The 25,086-nt window shown below is 36.9% G+C and overlaps 1 protein-coding gene across 2 annotated transcripts in view; it reads right to left on the minus strand.

The window, feature by feature from the left end:
* HOOK3 (hook microtubule tethering protein 3) overlaps nt 1-25,086 on the minus strand; it is a 127,601-nt gene that overhangs the window by 31,247 nt on the left and 71,268 nt on the right. For both annotated transcript variants that reach the window (XM_057505230.1, XM_036880742.2), the window contains exons 9-15: nt 24,315-24,478; nt 18,625-18,765; nt 16,935-17,136; nt 12,674-12,784; nt 11,899-11,986; nt 2,916-2,985; nt 418-558 (exon numbers count right to left, since the gene is read on the minus strand). In XM_057505230.1, the coding sequence (XP_057361213.1) occupies nt 418-558; nt 2,916-2,985; nt 11,899-11,986; nt 12,674-12,784; nt 16,935-17,136; nt 18,625-18,765; nt 24,315-24,478 (917 nt within the window). The remainder of the gene's footprint in view (nt 1-417; nt 559-2,915; nt 2,986-11,898; nt 11,987-12,673; nt 12,785-16,934; nt 17,137-18,624; nt 18,766-24,314; nt 24,479-25,086) is intronic.

Consider the following 25,086-nt stretch of genomic DNA (forward strand, 5'->3'; position numbering starts at 1 on the left):
GGGCCACAAGAAATAAGATTTTTAAGAAAAGCTCTGTTACTTATGATGGATCCTATTGTTTTTCTAATACCAACTGATCCTCTGAAACATTAGCTTGTAAAAGCTGGGTAAACTGTTTTAGTCTGATAAGGACTATGAATTGAAATTGTGCAAGACTGAATTAACGGTCAGATTTTTTTATTTTAGAATTAGAAAAGGAAAATGGTAGGGCTTTGATATCATTTTGCTTTAAGCACTAAAGAGCGGAATACTATTATAAAAGACACTTTTTCTCAAGTCTGTCCACAAGTACTTTTAAAATGAAATGGAATAATACATCACGTTTCAAAATACAATTCAAACATTTGTTTTAAGGGAATCAAAATCAAGGCAAACGAGAAAAACCTGTCTCATGGGGCCACCTGGATACATTCCTACCTATTCTCTGTTTCCAGTTCATTCTTGCGTAGATTTGCATCATCTAGAAGACTCTGCAACAAGGCAATTTTTTCATTGTCTGAACCCTCTTGGTTAAGTTTTAACATCTTATTCTCATGCTGAAGACGGATAAGTTTCTCCCTGAATGGCAAAAGAAAAACTGATTATCTGGTACACTACTGCAATATAGTTATCAAAATACAACTATTCACACAGTTACAGATTTAATACACAGAACAGAAATGTAAAACAAAGTATCTGCAACAATTAAGATCTTATTGTAACTGTCTAAGATGTTACGTTTCAGGTCTTAAGTACTTCTTTTTACCATGGATAAGCTGAAGATAATAGAACCTCCGAGTATTATAATTTGTAACAAATGAGGTTTCAAAATCCTATTTCCTTTCTTATTTAAGTATTTAAGCTATGAATGTATTTATATATTTGTTCTTTGGTTCTCATAAAAAAACATGATCGCTTAATAAACAAAGCAAAAAAACATGACCTCCAATGATATGCTTTTAAATTACCGATCACTTGGTGGCAAGATATAATATTCAAAGCAGAATGCCTTCAAGATATGCAGTCCATCCATTCTTAGATATATAAAATTGTACTCTTCTTAATAAACCAGATTATCAGAGCCAAGTTTCTGGACTACACTGCTTGGACCCTTTGTGCTATCCCAAAAGCTCACAATGAGGGTTGTTAAGGGCAACAGTCACATAAAGCTTGCCACTGTATTTACTGCAGGGATGACACAGCTGAATATTAATTCATATGGCGATATAATGGGAGATAACACTTGTTGAACATAAAACTTCTTTATTTTACATCAGGTCATCTTTAGAGGGTCTGTGAAGAAAGACCAGATACTACAAAACATGGTGCTTCTCATGAAAACAGAAAAAATAAGAAAACACTCACAAAACATCTGCTCTTATTTTGTAAAAACCACACATCTTATAAAGTACTCTTACTTTTGCTACTGAAAAGATGAGCCAACCCTGTGACCCAACTCAATCAATTATATAGACCTTGATATACTTTGTACCTGGACAACAACTTCAGCGTATTTTTCAATTACAAAGTAAAACATGCTCGATGTAGGGGGAAAAAAGATAAATGAGAAGAAAATACAAAGCATCCATAATCCTATGGTGCTGAATAATTATCGCTGAAATACAAGCCTTCTCAAGCAGTGACTCTGTGGCTTCTTACTATACTGATGGGCAGTGACTGCAGTGGGGTGTGGGGGGGACTTGATAATATGGGTGAATGTAGTAACCACATTGTTTTTTTCATGAGAAACCTTCATAAGAGTATATCAATAATACCTTAATAAAAATAAATAAATAAAATAAAAATGAAAGTAAAAAAAAAAGAAATACAGCCTTCTAACTGTATGGATATGTGCACACAGGCAAACACTTTAAAAAATGGATCTCATAGTTAGTACATGCTACACTGTATCTGCTATTTATACTTAAATTTTCACAATCTTTTTATACCCTTAAATACTATAATATTTTAAACGACATGTTAAAATACATAGATGAATCATTATTTAATGAATGCCAAATTATTTGGGATTGACTGCTACCAATTTTGAGCTTTCACATGTTAATAATGATCAGCTTTATATATACACACCTTTGTACATATCCTTGGTTATTTCCTTAGGATTAATTCCCAGAAGTGTAATTTTTCAGTCAAAAGAGTGCTTTTTAAAAAGACAAACTCCTTTTATCTGTCTTAAATAATGCCAACAATGATAAATTAAAATTGTTTTCATTTATTCATAAGTATTTGAATGCCTACTGTAACTTCACAGGTATGAAACTCTTGCACGGCTATTATTTTATTTAATAACCCCAACAATGTTATGAAGAATCAAGGCCTGTGTCAATTTTAAGTGGAATCAAACAGGCTCAAATAAGGTAAAAGTAATATTCAGGACCATCCTCCTGCTGCACACTTGGTGCTTCACTATCATTTTTTTGCTTTTATACATAAAGCCAGGTATATAATAAAATAAATGGAATTTTTAAAATGTGATGACTAAATAAAAATGTGTGGTACCACGGAGGGAAGAGTAGTAGAGATGGGGAAATGCTTCTTCTGTCTACTACATCAAATCTTTCCCGGACCTTTCCATGCAGTCCATAGATAAATCTTAGTGATTAATTATTTTGCAGGCTGATGTCCAGGCATAACTTTTGTCTTTGGCCAAGTGGGTTCATTACAAATGTTTGCCAAGGATACCTAAGCATAGTTAAATTAGTCTGCTGTGTACATGTAAAACTTTCATTTTCCTATCCAATTGAGAAAATCAAGTCTCTTGGGCCCACTGAAGGAAGTTTCCACATGCTGAAAACATGGACATTAAATATTGAGTTCACGTTGACAGTATTAGTAATGAAGGATTAGGAACCAGTCCTCTTTGTATTTTTTCCAGGAATATAGTAGAGGGTGACCGAACTCCATGATATCCTTACCTGATTTCTGGTGTAACAATCTCTGCTGCGAGACTATCTGAAGACTCCTGACTTCCTAGAGGCATTAACCCTATAAAATATAAACATGAAGGCCACGTTAAGAGAGAGCATGACTATCTCCTTTAGTATCTATATGAAACCCTAATTTGAGCATTAAATTTAAGAGCTAAAATCTTTGTTTTAGTCAAGAATAGACCATGTCACAGTTGCTTGGCATTATTATAATATCATTTTAACAATTTTTAAATGTACAAATGAGAGTAAGGACATTCACTATGTTGTGGAACCATCACACTATTTCCAAAACTCATCACCTAAAACTTAAATTCTGTAGCCTTTAAGCTATAACTCCCCATTCCTTTCTCCCCAGCCCCTCATAACCTTTGTTCTACCTTCTGTCTGTTTCACAAATTTGCCCACTCTAGAGACCTTACATAAATGGACTCAAAGTATTATTTGTACTTTTGTGTCTGGATTACTTCACTTAACATAATGTTTTGAAAATCCATCCCTGCTGTAGCATTTATTAGAACGCCACTCCTTTTCATTGCCAAATAGTATTCCACCATATGTATACACCACATTCCCTTCATTCATTCATCTGTCAATGGACTTGGGTTGTTTCCATCTTCTGGCTATTGTGAACAATGCTGCTATGAATGCTGGTATACCAGTATCTGGTTGAGTTCTTTTTTTCAGTTTTTTGGGGTATGTACATAGGAATGGAACTACTAGATCACATGGTAATTTTACGTTTAACTTTTTGAAGAATCACTGAACTCTTCCACAGTGGCTTCCATTTTACAGCCCAACCAGCAATGCATGAAGGTTCCAGTTTTCCCACATCCTTGTCAACACATGCTAGTTTCCTTTTTTTGGTTGGTAGCCATCCTAACAAGTGTGAACTGGCATCTCACTGTTGCTTTCATTTGCAGTTCTCTAATGACTGATGACATCAAACGTCTTTGATGTGCTTACTGGCCATTGGTATATCTTCTTTACAGAAATGCTAGTCAAGTTCTTTCCCCATTTGTTATTGCTGAGTTGTAAAAAAGAACTTTGATATTCTATATTACATATATCTATATTCTGGATATAAACCACTTTTCATATATATGATTTGCAAATACATTGTCCTCATTTTTTTGTCCCCTTTTCACTCTGTTGACAATGTCCTCTGATGCACAAAAGCTTTTAATTTTGATGAAGTCCAATTTATCTATTTTTCCTTTTGTTGCCTGTGTTTTTTATATCAATTCCAAGGAATCACTGCCAAATCCAGCACCATGATGATTTTACTGTTTTTTTTTTTAAGTTTTATAGTTTTAGCACTTTCATTTAGGTCTTTGACCCATTTTGAGTTCATTTTTCTATATGCTGTACGGTAACTTCACACTTTTGGATGTGATATCTAGTTTTCCCAGCACTATTTACTGAAAAGACTTTCCTTTCTCCCACTGAATGGTCTTAACATTCTTGTTGAAAATCATCTGACCACGTGTAATGGTGAATGGTGTATTTCTGGGCCTTCTGTTCTTTCCTATTGGTCTATGTCATCTTTATGCCTATACTGCACTGTTTTGGTGACTAACCTTATCCTAAGCTTTGATATCAGGAAGTGTGAGTCATCCACACTTTTTTGTCTTCTTTTTTCAAGATTATTATAGTCATTTATGGTCTGGTGCAATTCCATGTGAGTTTTAAAATGAGTTATTCTATTTCTGAGAAGAATGCCTTTGGTATTTTCATAAAGATGCACGTAATCTGTAGAATCCTTTTGGTAGTACTGTCATCTTAACAATATTACATCTTGAATGAACAACATCCAGACTACATCCACACCTGCGAGAACCCAGCCCTCACAAAGGGGTAAGATAGAAGCCGCAGCCCAGCAGGACCTGAGCGCCCCTCACCCCAGCTCCCAGCAGGAGGAGAGGAGTCAGAGTGGGGAGGGAGAAGTAGCCCAGGACTGCTAAACACCCAGCCCTAGCCATCTGCACTGGGAGTGCAGACACACAGTGCATGGGGTGCTGGATACTAGGGAAACGGGACAGTAAGACCTGTGAGCGGGTCCCCGCAGCCGGCGCCCCTTGGAAAAAGAAAAGCAAGTGCTTTTTGAAAGTCTTAAAGGAAAAGGAACCCCACAACTGGACAAAAGCGTCCTGGCACACACAGCCCAGCAGCTGGGAATCTCAGGGAACTCCAGGTGCCCTAACCCCCTGGGCGGCAGCACAGCTCAAAATCCCCTCATGGCAATAAACAGCCTCCCGCCCGTTTCCCCTCCAACGCGGTTCTGCCATAGCGGAGCAGCAGCCTGAGGCCGGCCACGCCCACAGCAGCAGGGCAGACCTTCTTTAACAGTGGCCAGGCAAGAATTAGAAACCCCAACAGCGTGCAGCTGCCCAGCACAAGCCGTTAGGGGTCGACATTATCCCAGGAGAGGAAGGCCACAAACCAGCAAGAAGGGACGTTCTCCCAGCCGACACATGTGCCAGCTCTGCACAACTACCTCTATTGCCATGAAAAGACAGAAGAATTTGATATAGACCAGACTAACCCAGACATCCTACCCTGAGAAGAAATCTGGGGAGATAGACCTAACCAATCTCCATGAAAAAGAATTCAAAATAAAGGTAATAAACACGTGGACGGATCTTCAGACAAATATGCAAGAGCTAAGGGATGAAGTCCGGAAGGAGATTACAGAAATAAAACAATCTCTGGAAGGACGTAAGAGCAGACTGGATGAGGTGCAAGAGGCCGTTAATGGAATAGAAATCAGAGAACAGGAACGCAGAGAAGCTGATGAAGAGACAGATAAAAGGATCTCCAGGAATGAAAGAATATTAAGAGAACTGTGTGACCAATCCAAACGGAACAATACTTGCATTATAGGGATACCAGAAGAAGAAGGGAGAGAAAAAGGGATAGAAAGTGTCTTTGAAGAAATAATTTCTGAAAACATCCCCAAACTTGGGGAGGAAACAGTTGTCCAGACCACAGAAGCACAAAGAGCTCCCAACAGTAAGGACCAAAAGAGGACAACACCAAGACACATAATAATTAAAATGTCAAAGATCAAGGACAAGGACAGAGTTTTAAAGGCAGCCAGAGAGAGGAAAAAGGTCACCTACAAAGGAAAACCCATTAGGCTATCATCAGACTTCTCAACAGAAACCTTACAGGCAGAAGAGAATGGCATGATATATTTAATGCAATGAAATAGAAGGGCCTTGAACCAAGAATACTGTATCCAGCATGATTATCATTTAAATATGAAGGAGGGATTAAACAATCCCCAGACAAGCAAAAGTTGAGGGAATTTGCCTCCCATAAACCACCTCTACAGGGTATTATAGAGGGACTGCTCTAGATGGAAGCACTCCTAAGACTCTACAGATGTCACCAGAGAAAATAAAATCACAGCAAAGTACACCAACCAAATACTAACTAAAGTCAAAAAATAAAATCAACTACCCACAAAAGCAGTTAAAGGAAACACAAAAGAGCACAGAAAAAAACACCCAACATATGAAGAATGGAGGAGGAGGAATAAGAAGGGAGAGAAACAATCACCAGACAGTGTCTATAATTGCTCAATAAGCAAGTAAGTTAGACAGTAAGATAGTAAAGTAGCTAACCTTGAACATTTGGTAACCACGAATCTAAAGCCTGCAATGGCAATAAGTACATATCTTTCAATAATCACGCTAAATGTAAATGGACTGAATGCACCAATCAAAAGACAGAGTAATGGAATGGATAGAAAAGCAAGACCCATCTATATGCTGCTTACAAGAGACCCACCTCAAACCCAAAGACATGCACAGACTAAAAGTCAAGGGATGGAAAAAGATATTCCATGCAAACAACAGGGAGAAAAAAGCAGGTGCTGCAGTACCAGTATCAGACAAAATAGACTTCAAAACAAAGAAGGTAACAAGAGATAAAGAAGGACATTACATAATGATAAAGGGGTCAGCCCAACAAGAGGATATAACCATTATAAATATATATGCACCCAACACAGGAGCACCAGCATATGTGAAACAAATACTAACAGAACTAAAGGACAAAGTAGAATGCAGTGCATTCATTTTAGGAGACTTCAACACGCCATTCACTCCAAAGGATTGATCCAACCGACAGAAAATAAGTAAGGACACAGAGGCACTGAACAACAGACTAGAACAGACGGACCTAATAGACATCTACAGAACTCTACATCCAAAAGCAACAGGATACACATTCTTCTCAAGTGCACATGGAACATTCTCCAGAATAGACCACATACTAGGCCACAAAAAGAGCCTCAGTAAATTCCAAAAGATTAAAATCCTACCAACCAACTTTTCAGACCACAAAGGCATAAAACTAGAAATAAACTGTGCAAAGAAAGCAAAAAGGCCCACAAACACATGGAGGCTTAACAACATGCTCCTAAATAATCAATGGATCAATGACCACACCAAAATACAGATCAAGCAATATATGGAAACAAATAACAACAACAACACAAAGCCCCAACTTCTGTGGGATGCAGCAAAAGCAGTCTTAAGAGGAAAGTATACAGCAATCCAGGCATTTTAAAAGAAGGAAGAACAATCCCAAATGAACAGTCTAACATCACAATTATCAAAATTGGAAAAAGAAGAACAAATGAGGCCTAAAGTCAGCAGAAGGAGGGACATAATAAAGATCAGAGAAGAAATAAATAAAATTGAGAAGAATAAAACAATAGAAAAAAATCAATGAAACCAAGAGCTGGTTCTTTGAAAAAATAAACAAAATAGATAAGCCTCTAGCCAGACTTATTAAGCGAAAAAGAGAATCAACACACATCAACAGACTCAGAAATGAGAAAGGAAAAATCACGATGGACCCCATAGAAATACAAAGAATTATTAGAGAATACTATGAAAACCTATATGCTAACAAGCTGGAAAACCTAGAAGAAATGGACAACTTCTTAGAAAAATACAACCTTCCATGACTGCCCAAGGAAGAAACACAAAATCTAAACAAACCAATTACCAGCAAAGAAATTGAAGTGGTAATCAAAAAACTACCCAAGAACAAAACCCCCGTGCCAGATGGATTTATCTCAGAATTTTATCAGACATACAGAGAAGACATAATTCCTATTCTCCTTAAAGTTTTCCAAAAAATAGAGGAGGAGGGAATACTCCCATACTCATTCTATGAAGCCAACATCATCCTAATACCAAAACCAGGCAAAGACACCACCAAAATAGAAAATTACAGACCAATATCCCTGATGAACGTAGATGCAAAAATACTCAACAAAATATTAGCAAACTGAATTCAAAAATACATCAAATGGATCATACACCAAGACCAAGTGGGACTCATCCCAGGGATGCAAGGATGGTACAACATTCGAAAGTCCATCAACATCATCCACCACATCAACAAAAAGAAAGACAAAAACCACATCATCATCTCCATAGATGCTGAACAAGCATTCGACAAAATTCAACATCCATTCATGATAAAAACTCTCAGCAAAATGGGTATCCAGGGCAAGTACCTCAACATAATAAAGGCCATATATGATAAGCCCACAGCCAACATCACACTGAACAGCAAGAAGCTGAAAGCTTTTCCTCTGAGATGGGCAACAAGACAGGGATGCCCACTCTACTCACTGTTATTTAATATAGTACAGGAGGTCCTAAACACAGCAATTAGACAAAACTAAGAAATACAAGGAATCCAAATCGTTAAAGAAGAAGTTAAACTGTCACTATTTGCAGATGACATGATATCGTACATAAAAAACCCTAAAGACTCCACTTCAAAACTACTAGAACTAATATCGGAATTCAGCAAAGTTGCAGGATACAAAATTAACACACAGAAATCTGTGGCTTTCTTATACACTAACAGTGAACTAATTAAGAGAAATCAGGAAAACAATTCCATTCACAACTGCATCAAAAAGAATAAAACACCTAGGAATAAACCTAACCGAGGAAGTGAAAGACCTATAGCCTGAAAACTACAAGACACTCTTAATAGAAATTAAGGACACTAACAAATGGAAACTCATCCCATGCTTCTGGCTAGGAAGAATTAATATTGTCAAAAAGGCCATCCTGCCCAAAGCAATATACAGATTCGATGCAATTCCTATCAAATTACCAACAGCATTCTTCAATGAACTGGAACAAATAGTTCAAAAATTCATATGGAAACACCAAAGACCCCGAATAGCCAAAGCAATCCTGAGAAGGAAGAATAAAGTAGGGGGGATCTCGCTCCCCAACTTCAAGCTCTACTACAAAGCCATAGTAATCAAGACAATTTGGTACTGGCACAAGAACAGAGTCACACACCAGAGGAACAGAATAGAGACTCTATACATTAACCCAAACATATATGGTCAATTAATATATGATAAAGGAGCCATGGACATACACCGGGGAAATGACAGTCTGTTCAACAGATGGTGCTGGCAAAACTGGACAGCTACATGGAAGAGAATGAAACTGGATCACTGTCTAACCCCATACACAAAAGTAAATTCAATATGGATCAAAGACATAAGGGTAAGTCATGAAACCATAAAACTCCTAGAGAAAAACAAAGGAAAAATGTCTTGGACATAAACATGAGCGACTTCTTCATGAATATATCTCCCCAGGCAAGGGAAACAAAAGCAAAATTGAACAAGTGGGACTATATCAAGCTGAAAAGCTTCTATACAGCAAAGGACACCATCAATAGAACAAAAAAGGTACCCTACAGTGGTAGAATATATTTATAAATGACAGATCTGATAAAGGGTTGACATCCAAAATACATAAAGAGCTCACGCACCTCAACAAACGAAAAGCAAATAATCCAATTAAAAAATGGGCAGAGGATCTGAACAGACAGTTCTCCAAAGAAGCAATTCAGATGGCCAACAGACACATGTAAAGATGCTCCACATCGCTAGTCATCAGAGAAATGAAAATTTAAACCACAATGAGATATCACCTCACACCAGTAAGGATCGCCACCATCCAAAAGACAAACAACAACAAATGTTGGTGAGGTTGTGGAGAAAGGGGAAGCCTCCAAATACTGCTGGTGGAAATGTAAATTAGTTCAACCATTGTGGAAAGCAGTATGGAGGTTCCTCAAAAAGTTCAAAATAGACATACCATTTGACATAGGAATTCCACTTCTAGGAATTTACCCTAAGAATGCAGCAGCCCAGTTTGAAAAAGACAGATGCACCTCTATCTTTATCGCAGCACTATTTACAATAGCCAAGAAATGGAAGCAACCTAAGTGTCCATCAGCAGATGAATGGATAAAGAAGATGTGGTACATATACACAATGGAATATTATTCAGCCATAAGAAGAAAACAAATCCTACCATTTGCAACAACATGGATGGAGCTAGAGGGTATTATGCTCAGTGAAATAAGCCAGGCGGAGAAAGACAAATACCAAATGATTTCACTCATATGTGGAGTATAAGAACAAAGAAAAACTGAAGGAACAAAACAGCAGCAGAATCACAGAACCCAAGAATGGACTAACAGTTACCAAAGGGAAAGGGACTGGGGAGAATGAGAGGGAAGGGAGGGATAAGGGCGGGGAGAAAGAAAGGGGGCATTACGATTAGCATGTATAATGTAGTGGGGGTCATGGGGAGAGCTGTGCAACACAGAGAAGACAAGTAGTGATTCTACAGCATCTTACTACACTGATGGACAGTGACTGTAATGGGGTGGGGGGGGGTACTTGGTGAAGGGGGGAGCCTAGTAAACATAATGTTTGTCATGTAATTGTAGATTAATGATAAGAACAACAAAAAAATATCTACTGAGAATTTGATTGGGAATGCACTGAATGTTTAGACCAATACTAAGAGAACTGTAATCTTCAATGTAGTGAATTTTCTAACATGTGAACACAGAATGCCTCTCCATTTTTTAGATCTTTATTTTACAATGATTGGTAGTTTTCAATATACACAGTCTTATACTTCTTCGTTAAACTAATTCCTGAGCGTTTTGCTTCTTTATGCTACTGTAATTTCATTTTCAGATATTAACTGTGAGTACACAGAAATGTAATTAGTATTTGCATACTTATTGCATATCTTCTGACTTTGCTGAACTCATTAGTTAGATGAAAACTGACAAACTCAAGTTGTCTAACTTGTTTAAAAATAGGTCAAGTGGTGTGATGAGAACATAGTTAAATGGTTGATATGCACACTGGTGAGTGGAAAAAGAGGCCAGAACAGAGTCCATCAACAGAAACAACAGAGAGGGCACTGAAAGTGAAATAAAGGGAATGAGGTTTGGTAGAAGGAATAAGGAGGAAAAAGAGGTTGTGGTTTGAGGAAAAGCAGAATTCCATTTCTTAGTTCCCAGTGACTGAAAATCCAAGGGCTGGCTGTCAGGTGGGAGTGAACAAACTGTGAATCTGTGTAAGTCCTTGTTCAGGCCCCCACATACCTGGGTGTGCTGACAAAAATGTGGCAGAGGGTAAGCCTTAAGCTTTGTGCTCCTCTCTTCTGGGGGAAGAGCAGTTTTCTTCTGTGGTTAAAAGTCCCTTATGGATTGATAGATACTGACCCCACATCTCATTTGAAAAAAAGGCACTGATTTAGAAATCACTGATAAACTTTTAAAGAGGTTATGAGAAACTTTCCAGAATAAAACTTCCCAGGTTTATTAGTAATAGAGATGATTTAACAAATGTTTGTTTTTGACCTAATAAAACTCAAATGTTTAAATGAAATTAAGATACAAATTAAGCAAGTAAATCTGGTCCCTTAATATAGCCTATTTACCACAAACTCTGGGTAATAGTTTAAAATTTATGTCAATTTCATGGTCTCTTCACCAATTTTTCATTTTCATCTACTGGTGCAATGTCATAAGGTGAATCTAATATTCTTACTAATACTGTTAGAAAGAAATAATCTTGGTTGGGCTACTGAGATGTTTTTACCTTGAGTTGTGAGCTGCCCTTCTTGAGCCTGTACACATCGAAGCTCTTCAATGGTTTCCTTCAGAGAATCCCTTTCTGTTCTTAACCTCTGGAGGGACATTAAAAACAAGAGAAGTTAGCTTTAAGTTTTATGGTTTATCCATCAGTGCTCCCCGTCTTACCTAACGGAATTATTAATAGAAAGGAACATGGATGTTTTACCTTTTGATCTCTATAGGAAGATCACAGAAGGAAAATATTACAACAACTTTTTCCCATTTAACAATACTGAATATCAATGGTGTCCAAGGCAGTATGTTATCTACAGTTAAACATTAGAAACAAAAATTCCATCCTCGACAATAAGTACCATATCATATAAATATATTTTTGCCATTAAACATAAAAAAATCAAACAATAAGGACTTAAGTTCATTAATCATGACAAAGTAAAAATACTTCTAAAAGATTCAAAATATGCTGAACAACAAAAAGAATTGTGTCCTCATATTACACATACAGGAAACAGAAAAATGACATAAATTTAGAAAGTCACAAGCAGAACAATGTAAAAGAAGCAACAGTGGTAGAAAAGAAAAATATATAAAAGAAATTAGAATGGAAGTAAAAACACTTTTAATTTTAGATCTATTTCTGTATGTCTTCTGTAATTTAAGAACAGGATCTCTACGTTTTTAATTTAAAAGCAGAAGGTATTAATGTAGTCAAAACATGAGTATCATCGTCTTAATTTAAGCAGTGTTCAAAACCAAAGTGCTTAATACATTATACTCACATCCTTTTCTTTTTGAAGACTGTCAACTTTTTCTTTTAGCCGCTTATATTCAAAATCTAACTTATCTGCTTTCTTGGATTCTTCAGATAATCTATTCTGTAGTTCTACTACCTGATACAGAAAGGTATCATTAATTTTTATAATTTGAAACATTAGAAATATTCATAATTTCTTCTGCAGATCTGTGAGCAGTTCCCTACCCCACCCCACAAATGCCTAAGATACAGCAGCCTAACCAAGTGGAGAGAACTAGGAACAGAACTCTGCCCAGATCCTACGGGTTCTAAGACTGATCATCCAGAGTAATAATGTGCAAAATTATGGGAGAACGTATAAGACTTCCACTTTCTGTAACAGCTGTGTGGCCTGAAATCCTTTTAGCAAAAAGCAAAAGAAACGGTAGGAAGAACATACAATTGCATAGCTAAGCTTACAAGAAAGTAAGAAAAATTCTCAGAGGCTAAAACCGAGTGGGAAGGTCATGTGACACTATGGGGACCGTGTGGTGCCAGCTGCCAAAACCAGGAACCACGATCTGAGAATTTACGGGGGATGTGGTTGTTAACCAACCTTGGGCTCTAGATGGTAGTGAGTCAGTAAATGGGTAGGTTAGGAAAAGAATCCATCAGCTGGAAAAATTAGCATGGAAATCTGTCTTAGAGTAAGATGCCCTGGGTTTAAAGAAGCAGGACTTGCAAATCTGTATCTGTGGCATGCTAATGCATGGGTTTGTGTCTGGATTGGCACCACTGCCTCATCTGAAATCCGAGCCAAGCAGTTAATTCAAGTGGTCTTGGTTGGTAATGTGGAAAATCTGGCCCCCAGGGCACCCAGGGACAAAGACGACCCAACAAAAGAGCACAGGCCATAGAGGAACATGCCACTGTGAAAAGCAGTCACCGGGAAACATTAATAGCAATAGAACAACAAAACAGAACGATGAGACCTGCAAGGACTTCAGAGGGCATTATCAGATAAAAAATACTAGGTTTAATGTGTAAAGAAAATGAAGAAGGAGATCGGAATATGAAGTAAGAGAGCATGAGAAATGATTAGGCAGGTTTGGAAGAACTCCCAAAGGCAACTTGTAGAAAGAAAAATACTATTATTGAAAAGTAAAGTATATTAAGCTCCACATTAGATCAGGCAGGAAGAATTAGTGTATTATGCAAATATGTATTTCTTATTTATTTTGTTTGGAAGCCACTGTTAGTTAGTACTAGTCTGTGTCCTTTATTGGTTCTGAAAAATGTTCAGCCACCCTTTCTCTCAAACAATGTTTTTCTATGATTCTTTATCATCCCATCAATAGAAAGAAGCAGCATAGGAGTCTCTCAGTAGGTGCAGGAAAAGTAGTTGATTAAATTCAACATCCACTGAAGACACACACCCTGAGCAAATTAGGAATACAACAGAATTTCTTTTTATCCCAGTAAAAGGTAGCTACAAAAATCTACAGAATCCTTATAATATAGTGGTAAAAGATTTAAAGCATTCTGTATAAAATCAAAAAGAAGTGATTGCCTACAATTATTGCTTTTATTAAATGCTGTATTAAAGGTCAAACATGCTGATTAAGAAGAAAAAAAAGACATGGAATAAAGAAACAAAACTGCTTTTATTTGTATACTGTATGACTTCTGACAAAAGATCCCACAGACATTAGAAGTAAAAAGAGAATCTGGCAAGGCTGCAAAATCAACATACAAAAATCAATTTCAATCATATAAATGAACAATAAACTGAAAATGGTATCCTTTCTTTTACTATGCATTTCCAAAAACCAAACACATAAAATATGGCATGATAATTAGAACAAAGTTATGCAACTTAATTGAAAGAGACTGAAGATGTAAATAAATGGAAAGGTACTGTATTCACTGATAAGAACATTCAAGGTCAGATAAAGATGTTAATTCTCCCTAAATTAATCAACAGATTCAATGTAATTCAAGTTCCCAAAGAGTTTGTATACAAAAGGGAAAGAAAAGATCTAAGAAGAAACAATTTTCAAAAAGAACAATGTGTCTGCATTACCAAATATTAAAATTACTAAAATCTATACATAATAAGGCAAGGGGGTATTGCTGTAAGAATAAGACAAATAGAACAATGAAACAAAAAGGAGTGCCCAGAGAACCCTCCTACACTGCTGGTGGGAACGTAAATTAGTTCAACCATTGTGGAAAGCAGTATGGAGGTTCCTCAAAATGCTCAAAATAGACTTACCATTTGACCCAGGAATTCCACTTCTAGGAATTTACGCTAAGAATGCAGCAGCCCAGTTTGAAAAAGACAGATGCAACCCTATGTTTATCGCAGCACTATTTACAATAGCCAAGCAATTGAAGCAACCTAAGTGTCCATCAATAGATGAATGGATAAAGAAGATGTGGTATATATACACAATGAAATATTATTCAGCCATAAGAAGAAAACAAATTCTACCATTTGCAACAACATGGATGGAGCTAGAGGGTATTATGCTCAGTGAAATAAGCCAGGCGGAGAAAGACAAATACCAAATGATTTCACTCATATGTGGAGTATAAGAACAAAGAAAAACTGAAGGAACAAAACAGCAGCAGAATCACAGAACCCAAGAATGAACTAACAGTTACCAAAGGGAAAGGGACTGGGGAGAATGGGAGGGAAGGGAGGGATAAGGGTGGGGAAAAAGAAAGGGGGCATTACGATTAGCATGTATAATGCGGGGGTGGGGGAGTCATGGGGAGGGCTGTGCAACACAGAGAAGACAAGTAGTGATTCTACAACATCTTACTACGCTGATGGACAGTGACTGTAATGGGGTGTGTGGGGGGGACTTGGTGAAGGGGGGACCCTAGTAAACATAATGTTCTTCATGTAATTGTAGATTAATGATAACAAAACAAAACAAAATAAAATAAATAAATAAAAGGAGTGCCTAGAAACAAACCTACACATATAACATGGAAACTTTATATGGTAAGGCAGAGTTGCAGGTCATTGCTGAAGAGTCTATTAAATAAATGCACCTAGGCTGATTGGTGGCCATATAGACACAAAAGTATTGAGAGGATCCCTAACCTTGCACCCCATACAAAAATCAGTTCCACATGGATTAGAGATCTAAATATGCAAAACAAACTTTAAATCTTTATTAAGAAAACAGAGATTAGTCTACATGATTCTGTAGAAAATGACTTCTTAAATAAGACATAAAAAGTACAAGTCATAAAGATAAAGATTACTTAAAGTTCATCACATTATCAATCTCAAAAAAGATTGGTAGGAAATAAATGCAACAGGTATAAGTGATAAAAAATCAACATCAAGAACATATGAAGAATTTCAGAAGTCAACAAGAAATAATCCAATTTTTAAAATGAATGAAAGATAAAAGGCAATTCACAAAAGAAATGTGATCAGTAGATACATCTGTAACTGGGGTAACACAATGTATAATCATAAGGAGACACCATTTCCCAGCATCTAACTGGCAAAATTTCAAGTATGACGATACTATGTGGAGCAACAGGAATTCATACAAACTTCTTTTTGTAATACAATCATTTTGGAGGACAATTTGGCTATACCTAATTAAATGAAAATACTGAGAAAGAAATTCCACATAGTTCTAAAACTTCCACACCTGTATAGAAGGACATTCAGTATTATTCATAGTGATGTTTTTTGTAATATAAAAGAAGTTTAAACATCTTTTATATGTCCTTCAACAGAAAATGGATAAACAGCGGCAGTGACTCAACAGGACCCTACATAGCAGTGCAAATGAATGGAATAAAGCTATACCTACCAACATAAGCAAGCCTCCCCAAATCAGCTACCGAACAAAATAAATCCCAGGAGTCCTTTCACTACACCATTCTTATCGTGTGAAACACCTCAAAAATGTTATAAAATATAAGTAAACATATATATGCAGCAAAAGAATAGAGACACGCATGGGAATGAAAACCACACAGCAGCACAGCAGTTACTCTGAGGAAGGGAAAAGTATGTTTTATTGTTTAAGCATGGATACTTATTGATTTCTTTTTACTTTTGGGTATTTCTTAAGTATCACATACTAAAAAATAAAAAACCAATGAAAGAAACAATGGAGACCCTTCAATAACCTCTGGATAAAAACTAACTTTCCTTGTTAAGAGAACAGAATACCATGGAAATAAAAATGAGTAGAGTTTTGGTAAACTGTGGTGTTTTGACACAGAGCCTGCTTGAACCGCCATCGGGGAACTTGCTGCTACTCTTTTACCTGTCTCTTGTATGTCTCAAGTTGGCTTCGAGCCGCGTTGGCTTTTCTTAACTCTTCCTCTAGACTGACAGTGTTCTGCATGTACATAGTGTTCTTCTCTTCTAAGAGTTTGACCTGCCGCCTCAAATCACCAAGGTCTTCTAGCTTCTTTTTATAGGATTCCACTTGGCCTTCTAGTTTAGACACCTTATCAGAAGAATGTCTAGAATGAGATGGGAAATTAAAATCAGAAACATCCACAGTTGTAAAGCTGTTTTAGACAGTGCTAAACCAAGGGAGATTGCCCCAAAATTACAAATTTTAAAGACCAAAGCTGATTCCACATTAATTTTTTGCTCAGGTTAAAAGATATGATGAAAATGATAGCAAAATTTGTAATGGAGAATGTTATATAATTTAAGGTGTGCGGGGGTAGCTAGCAGAGTCTCATGCAGCACAAAAACATAGTAAATTGTGTGGTGTCCAAATTATCTGGCAACCAGCATGTTTCGGTGACTATGGGAACAGCTGTTTCAGTGTAGCAATGGGGACGGGTGATGGGCCAATTTTCGGGGGTTACAGAGAGAACATAAATTTTACCTTGTGTAATCTAAATTTGTTCTGGAGGGAAGGAGAGAGTGGCACATCTCCCTCTTTTTCTAAGATGAGAGAGACCTAACCTTATAAATACATGTCAAGGAGGGAGATTCAAATGTGAAGGGCAATGATAACTGATGAAACACAGTCCCTATGTAAGCAGGAAGAGCTAAGACCCACGGCTCTGAAGAAGGAATCAGCAGCAGAGGGGAGGAAGAATAATGAGTCCACACTCTAGGAGCAAAAAAGAAAAGATGGGTGGAAATGCAGGCAAGCTGGAAGTGCAGGAAACAGAGGACCTGGAGAGCCCCACAGTCCATGGTCCCTTTCCTCCAAGTAGCAGACAAGGTCATCTACTGACCAAGGCATGGGAGGTGTGGTGGGGTGGTATTCAGGCGAACAGAGCAGTGAAAATACATGACAGCTGAGAGAGAAGTGGGCAACAGCTCCCTACTGGTGAGAAGTCGAATGGGGGCCAGTGCTAAGAGCCCAGCGAAGAGGGAAGACCACTAACTCGTATGGGACAAAGCTGGACCACTATGTATTTCTCTATTTGTTCATACTATTCAAGGAGCAAAAGTGTAGAACACAGATGGCTGGAATGATCCAACAGAGATGCATACCCAGGAAGCAGAAGTGGAGAGATAAGGCGGCAGGGAGAGAGTGGCTGAGGCGAAGGTAAATGTCCAGCAGAGAAATGCAGCTCAAGAAAAGGAAGACCAAGCAACCAGAAGGTTCAAAATTTTTAAAAAGGGGATATTAGTAAGGAAACTCCAGAGCTATACTGGTACGAAGCGATGGTCAGAGATTTATTTCTATTTAACAAATATTTACATAGCACTTAATTGCCAGATACTGTTCCATTAAGTTGGAATATAAAATATAAATATAAACTTACTTAATTCTGCATATAAATCTGAGGTAGGTATGCGTACATTTTCATTTTACAGACGAGGAAGTGGCTACACCATGGTAACACCGGGATCTGAACCCAGGTGCTCTGACTCTTACATACCCCGTGAGGCTCGGAAACCTGAGAGCGTGCAACACGGTGGAAGAACTGCTCTGGGTGGTGACAGGTCTAAGGTTCTGCAGAGACGAGAAGACTGCTTACCTAAGCACGTCGATTTCATCTTTTAGAGACTGAGCTTCATCTGCCAAAGTCATGAGTTCATCATTCTGCTGCCGAAGCTCAGAGATTTCCTTTTCTAACTCTTCACAGCGTATTCGATAGTCATCTTTGGCTGCTTCTAGTCTGTAACCAAAACAAAACGGACAAAGAAAGTACTATTTCCTGTATAATAATTCTCCTTAGGACAAAGTAACTAAAAAGCATGAGAATAAACTCTTTTTGGATTTGCCTCCTGCTCCTGTGACTATGAGCTAAATTTCCAGGTCTCAGCTCTCCTGAAAATGGATCCCACGGTTTCATGGCTTATGAAAGGCTAACAATGAATTACCAGTCCTTTCTTCACAAAGTTAGACATCAAGTAATATTTTTCAAAATGCAGTAGATATATTTATTTAAAATTTTATTTATCATTATGAAATTAACTTACATTCCTTGTTGGAGTTACAAAATACAGAAAAGCAAAGAAGCTAATCATGTACTCATCTAAATAGATTGCTATTGTTAACATTTTTAGACTATATTCCCCAGTCTGATTTCTAGTCCTACATCATTTCTCTCCCAAATATGGTTATACTGTTTCTACTTTTGATTTTTTTGCTTAACATAAATCCTTCCTTTCGATTTGTAAGATTCTGTCTCTCTTACATGATAAATGCTACAAATATTTATCATTGATTATTTACTTTTAATTTTATGTAATAAAATTTTATTTTTATCTAAGAAATTCTTAACTTTTATGTAATTCAATTGATGACTCATACTTCATAGTTTCCATGTTAGTGTATGACTAAATGGATTTTTTTCTTTTATCCTCTATTTTCTGTTAGTATTTATATGGTTTCATTTTTAACATTAAAGTTCTCAATTTCCCTTGAATTCACTTTGGTATATGATGTAGTGTAGGAGTTTAGATTTTCCTTCCAAAATACCTACCAATTGTCCCCAAACCACTTACCAAATAATTTAACCTTTTCCTACTGATATGAAAATGCCACCTTTGTCATATTATACATTTTTATATACATTAGATCGGGTTCTGGATCTTCAATTGGATCACTGGTCTGTCTGCATTTTGTTGCACCAGCACCAATCTATTTTAACTAGTATAATTAGTAGGTTCATAACAGATTTCAACACTGGATATGGTAAGTACTCATTATACTCTGTTCTCAAATGTTCTGGGAATCTCTTGCTTATTAACACTTCTGGGTGAACATAAAATTTGATTTGGAATCAAGTTCAAATTATGTAACAACTTAAGGGAAAATGGCATTCTTACACAGCTCCATAAAAACATGTAAAAACAAAAACACATCAAAAAGATCATCTATCATAATCAAGTGGGGTTCATCCCAGGGATGCAAGGATGGTACAACATTCGAAAATCCATCAACATCATCCACTACATCAACAAAAAGAAGGACAAAAACCACATGATCATCTTCATAGATATTGAAAAAGCATTTGACAAAATCCAACATCCATTCATGATAAAAACTCTCAACAAAATGGGTATAGAGGGCAAGTACCTCAACATAATAAAGGCCATATATGAAAAACCTACAGCCAACATTGTACTTAACAGTGAGAAGCTGAAAGTTTTTCCTCTAAGATCGGGAAAAAGACAGGGATGCGCACTCTCCCCACTTTTATTCAACATAGTTCTGGAGCTCCTAGCCACAGCAATCAGACAACACAAAGAAATAAAAGGCATCCAGACTGGCAAGGAAAAAGTTGAACTGTCCCTGTTTGCAGATGACATGATATTGTATGTAAAAAACCCTTAAGAATCCACTCCAAAACTACTAGATCTAATCTCTGAATTCAGCAAAGTTGCAGGATACAAAATTAATACACAGAAATCTGTGGCATTCCTATACATTAATGATGAACTAGCAGAGGGAGAAATCAGGAAAACAATTCCATTCACAATTGCATCAAAAAGAATAAAATACTTAGGAATAAAACTAAGCAAGGAAGTGAAAGACCTATACCCTGAAAACTACGGTACACTCTTAAAATAAATTAAAGAGGACACTAATAAACAGAAATTCATCCCATGCTCTTGGCTAGGAAGAATTAATACTGACAAAATGGCCATCCTGCCTAAAGAAATCTATCAAAATACCTACAGTATTCTTCAATGAACTAGAGCAAATAGTTCTAAAATTCATATGGAACCACAAAAGACCCCGAATAGCCAAAGCAATCCTGAGAAGGAAGAATAAAGCAGGAGGAATTATGCTCCCTGACTTCAAGCTCTACTACAAAGCCACAGTAATCAAGACAATTTGGTCTTGAACAGACCCATAGACCAATGGAACAGACTAGAGAGTCCAGATATAAACCCAAGCATATATGGTCAATTAATATATGATAAAGGAGCCATGGATATACAATGGGGAAATGACAGCCTCTTTAACAGCTGGTGTTGGCAAAACAGGACAGTACATGTAAGAGAATGAAACTGGATTATTGTCTAACCCTGTACACAAAAGTAAACTCAAAATGGATCAAAGACCTGAATGTAAGTCATGAAACCATAAAACTCCTAGAAAAAAATATAGGCAAAAATGTCTTGGACATGAACATGAGCAACTTCTTCATGAACATATCGCCCCAGGCAAGGGAAACAAAAGTAAATGAACAAGTGAGACTATATCAAATTAAAAAGCTTCTGTACAGCAAAGGACTCCATCAATAGAACAAAAAGACATCCTACAGTATGGGGGAATATATTAATAAATGACATATCCGATAAGGGGTTTACATCCAAAATATACAAAGAGCTCATGCACCTCAACAAACAAAAAGCAAATAATCCAATTAAAAAATGGGCAGAGGAACTGAACAGACAGTTCTCCAAAGAAGAAATTCAGATGGCCAACAGACATGTGTAAAGATGCTCCACATCGCTAATCATCAGAGAAATATAAATTAAAACCACAATGAGATATCACCTCACACCAGTTAGGATGGACAACATCCAAATGAAACAACAACAAATGTTGGCGAGGATGTAGAGAAAGAGGAACACTCCTACACTGCTGGTGGGAATGTAAACTAGTTCAACCATTGTGGAAAGCAATATGGAGGCTCCTCAAAAAACTCAAAATAGATATACCATTTGACCTAGGAATTCCACTTCTAGGAATTTACCCTAAGAATGCAGCACTCCAGTTTGAAAAAGGCAGATGCACCCCTATGTTTATCGCAGCACTATTTACAATAGCCAAGAAATGGAAGCAACCTAAGTATCCATCAGTAGATGAATGGATAAAGAAGATGTGGTACATATACACAATGGAATATTATTCAGCCATAAGAAGAAAACAAATCCTACCATTTGCAAAAACATGGTAGCTAGAGGGTATTATGCTCAGTGAAATTAGCCAGGCGGAGAAAGACAAGTATCAAATGATTTTACTCGTATGTGGAGTATAACAACAAAGATAATACTGAAGGAACAAAACAGCAGCAGACTCACAGAACCCAAGAATGGACTAACAGTTACCAAAGGGAAAAGGACTGGGGTGGATGGGTGGGAAGGGACGGATAAGGGGGAAAACAGGGCATTACGATCAGCACACGTAATGTAGGGGGGTGGGGACATGGGGAAGGCAGTATATACAGAGAAGATAAGTAATGATTCTATAGCATCTTACTATGCTGATAGACAGTGACTGTAATGGGTATGTGGGGGGGACTTGATAATATGGGGAATCTAGTAACCATAATGTTGTTCAATTAACTGTACATTAATGATATCAAAAAAAAGTAAAAACATGATATTCTCTCTCTCCATGTATTTTTTATGTAAAACTAGAAGTTTGTATCATACAAGTTCCTCATGTTACTTTTACCTTTCTTTTGTTCTTCAAGGACTTGTATACATACAAATGGAAGCCTTTTCCTTATGATACTAAGTACTTATTGCTAGAAAAGCTTATAACCTATGCAAATGTCCTATACTTACCATTTCCCTGCTAAATGTTTATTGGTTCTAAGAACCATTCAGTTGACTCTATTTTGTAGATGGACTTACTATCTACAAATACTGACCACTTATTTTTTGTCTTTCTGTATTTTTAAAAAAAATATTCCTCATTTTTAAAAAAAACATTCATTTTCTAAAAAAGCAGTAATAATAGCTAAATCTTATGTAGCACCTATATTTCAGGCAATATTCACAATACTTTACATATATTAACTTATTTAATGTTCACAAAAATTCTAGAAGGTAGTTAATACTATTAGACCACCTTAGAGTGGAAGAAATGAAAGCCTGCCCAAGATTGTACAGAGACTTAAGTGTCATGGTCAGGATTTTTAGAACGTCTAGAAAAAAGGTCAAACAACAGATTAATACTCATCTGCCTTTTGTTCTTAACTTTACTGAGAATTTCCCAAAGCAAGCTTATTTTATACTTTTCTTTCTCCTATAACTTATGGATTGAAGGAGTTATAACAACACATTTAACTGTTATTTATTTATTAAAGTATTATTGATATACAATCTTATGCTGGTTTCAAATACACAACACAGTGGTTCAACATTCACCCATATTATCAAGTCTTCACCTCCTCCAGTGTGGTCACTGTCCATCAATGTGGTAAAATGTTACAGAATCATTAACTGTTTTCTTCATGCAGTACCACCATCCCCATGACCAACCTATATTGTGACTGCAAATTATTGTGCCCCTTTATCCCATTCCCCCCTCTACCGCACCCTTTCCAATCCCTCTCCCTTGGTAACCACTAGTCCCTTCTCGGTGTCCATGAGTCTGCTGGTATTTTTGTTCCTTCTGTTTTGCTTTGTTTTTATATTCCACAAATAAGTGAAATCATTTGGTACTTGTCTTTCTCCACCTGGCTTATTTCACTGAGCAAAATACTCTCTAGATACATCCACGCTGTTGCAAATGGCAGGATTTCTTTTCTTTTTATGGCTGAATAATATTCTACTGTGTATATGTACCATCTCTTCTTTATCCATTCATCTACTGACGGACACATAGGTTGCTTCTGTATCTTGGCTATTGCAAATAGTGCCATGATAAACAAAGGGGTGCATATGTCTTTTTGAAGCAGGGATCTTGTTTTCTTTGGATAAATTCCTAGGAGTGGAGTTACTGGGTCAAACGGTATTTCTATTTTTAGTTTTTTGAGGAACCTCCACATTGCTTCCCACAACGGTTGCACAAATCATTTAACAGTTATTGTAATAGATATAGTAATATTCCACAGGTTAACAATCCCAGGATAAAGTTTACTTTAATATAGTACTAGATTGAATTTACTACTGTATTATTTATTCATAAATGTGATGTTAGTATTTTTCTTTTCTTAAACTTCTTTTTGTTGTCTTTGATGTTTACTGGCCTCAAAGCATGTGCAGAATGTAGGCGGGGCAGATGTGTGTTTTCCCCCTTTCACTCACAGTTAAGCTGCAGTTGGGGCATTCTGTCTTCAAGTACTGCTGAGGGCGTAGCTTTGATGAGGTTTTCCTAGATGTGAAGTTGTTTCATTTTGTGTAGGAAGAGTTTTGGGAGGCTGTTTCCTACACTACCTTGGTCTGCAGTTACTCAGGAGTCCTAACACTATATTCTTAACTTTAAAAGACAGTTACCAAATCTCTAACAGCTAAATTTTAGGGAATAGTCTTTCACCTGAATGTTTCTTCTTGGAGCTGTTCTAACTGAGTCTGGAGCTGCAGATGCCTTCTTCCTGCTGGGCTGTTAGGATCTTCTATAGAATCAGACTGATTAAGTCTTTCCATTAATACCTGATTCTCTGCCAACAGACTACTTTTCTCCTCTTGCAATGCTGCAACCTGTTAGAACGTAGGAGAGTGGCAGTTAATTCTTCCAGTCACACTGGCATTAGCATAGTCACTTGTGAGTTACCATTAAGAGTTACAGCCTCTTTTTAAGAAGTACAATCAACCTCCACTTAAAACATTTACATTATTTTGGACTACTGCACAGGCAGAACAACATGTAAGAATAAGCAAGAATTCATTCTTTATATCTGAAAAGAGAGTTTACCAAAGGAGATACACAGGTAACAACTAAACACACAAAAAGATACTCATAATTAGCCATTAGGGAAACACAAACTAAAACCACAATGTTATACCAACACATCCCACTGGAATGGCTAAAATTTTAAAAACTGGCTGCACCAAGTGTTGACAAAGATGTAGAAAAAAATCAAAGTCTTCATACACTCTGTTGAGGATGTAGAGTTTCAAGCACTTTGGAAAACAGTTTTGCATCTTCCTAAACAATTAAACAGGCGACTACCATATGACACAGCTGTTCTATTCCTGTGTATTTTTTTACTCAAGAGAAATAAAAGCGTATGTTCACACAAAGACTTACAAAGAATGTTTACAGCAGCTTCATTTGTGATAGAGAAAAACCAGATACAAGACAAATA

Source organism: Manis pentadactyla, chromosome 7 (genome assembly GCF_030020395.1).
Source record: "Manis pentadactyla isolate mManPen7 chromosome 7, mManPen7.hap1, whole genome shotgun sequence".
NCBI lineage: Eukaryota > Metazoa > Chordata > Mammalia > Pholidota > Manidae > Manis > Manis pentadactyla.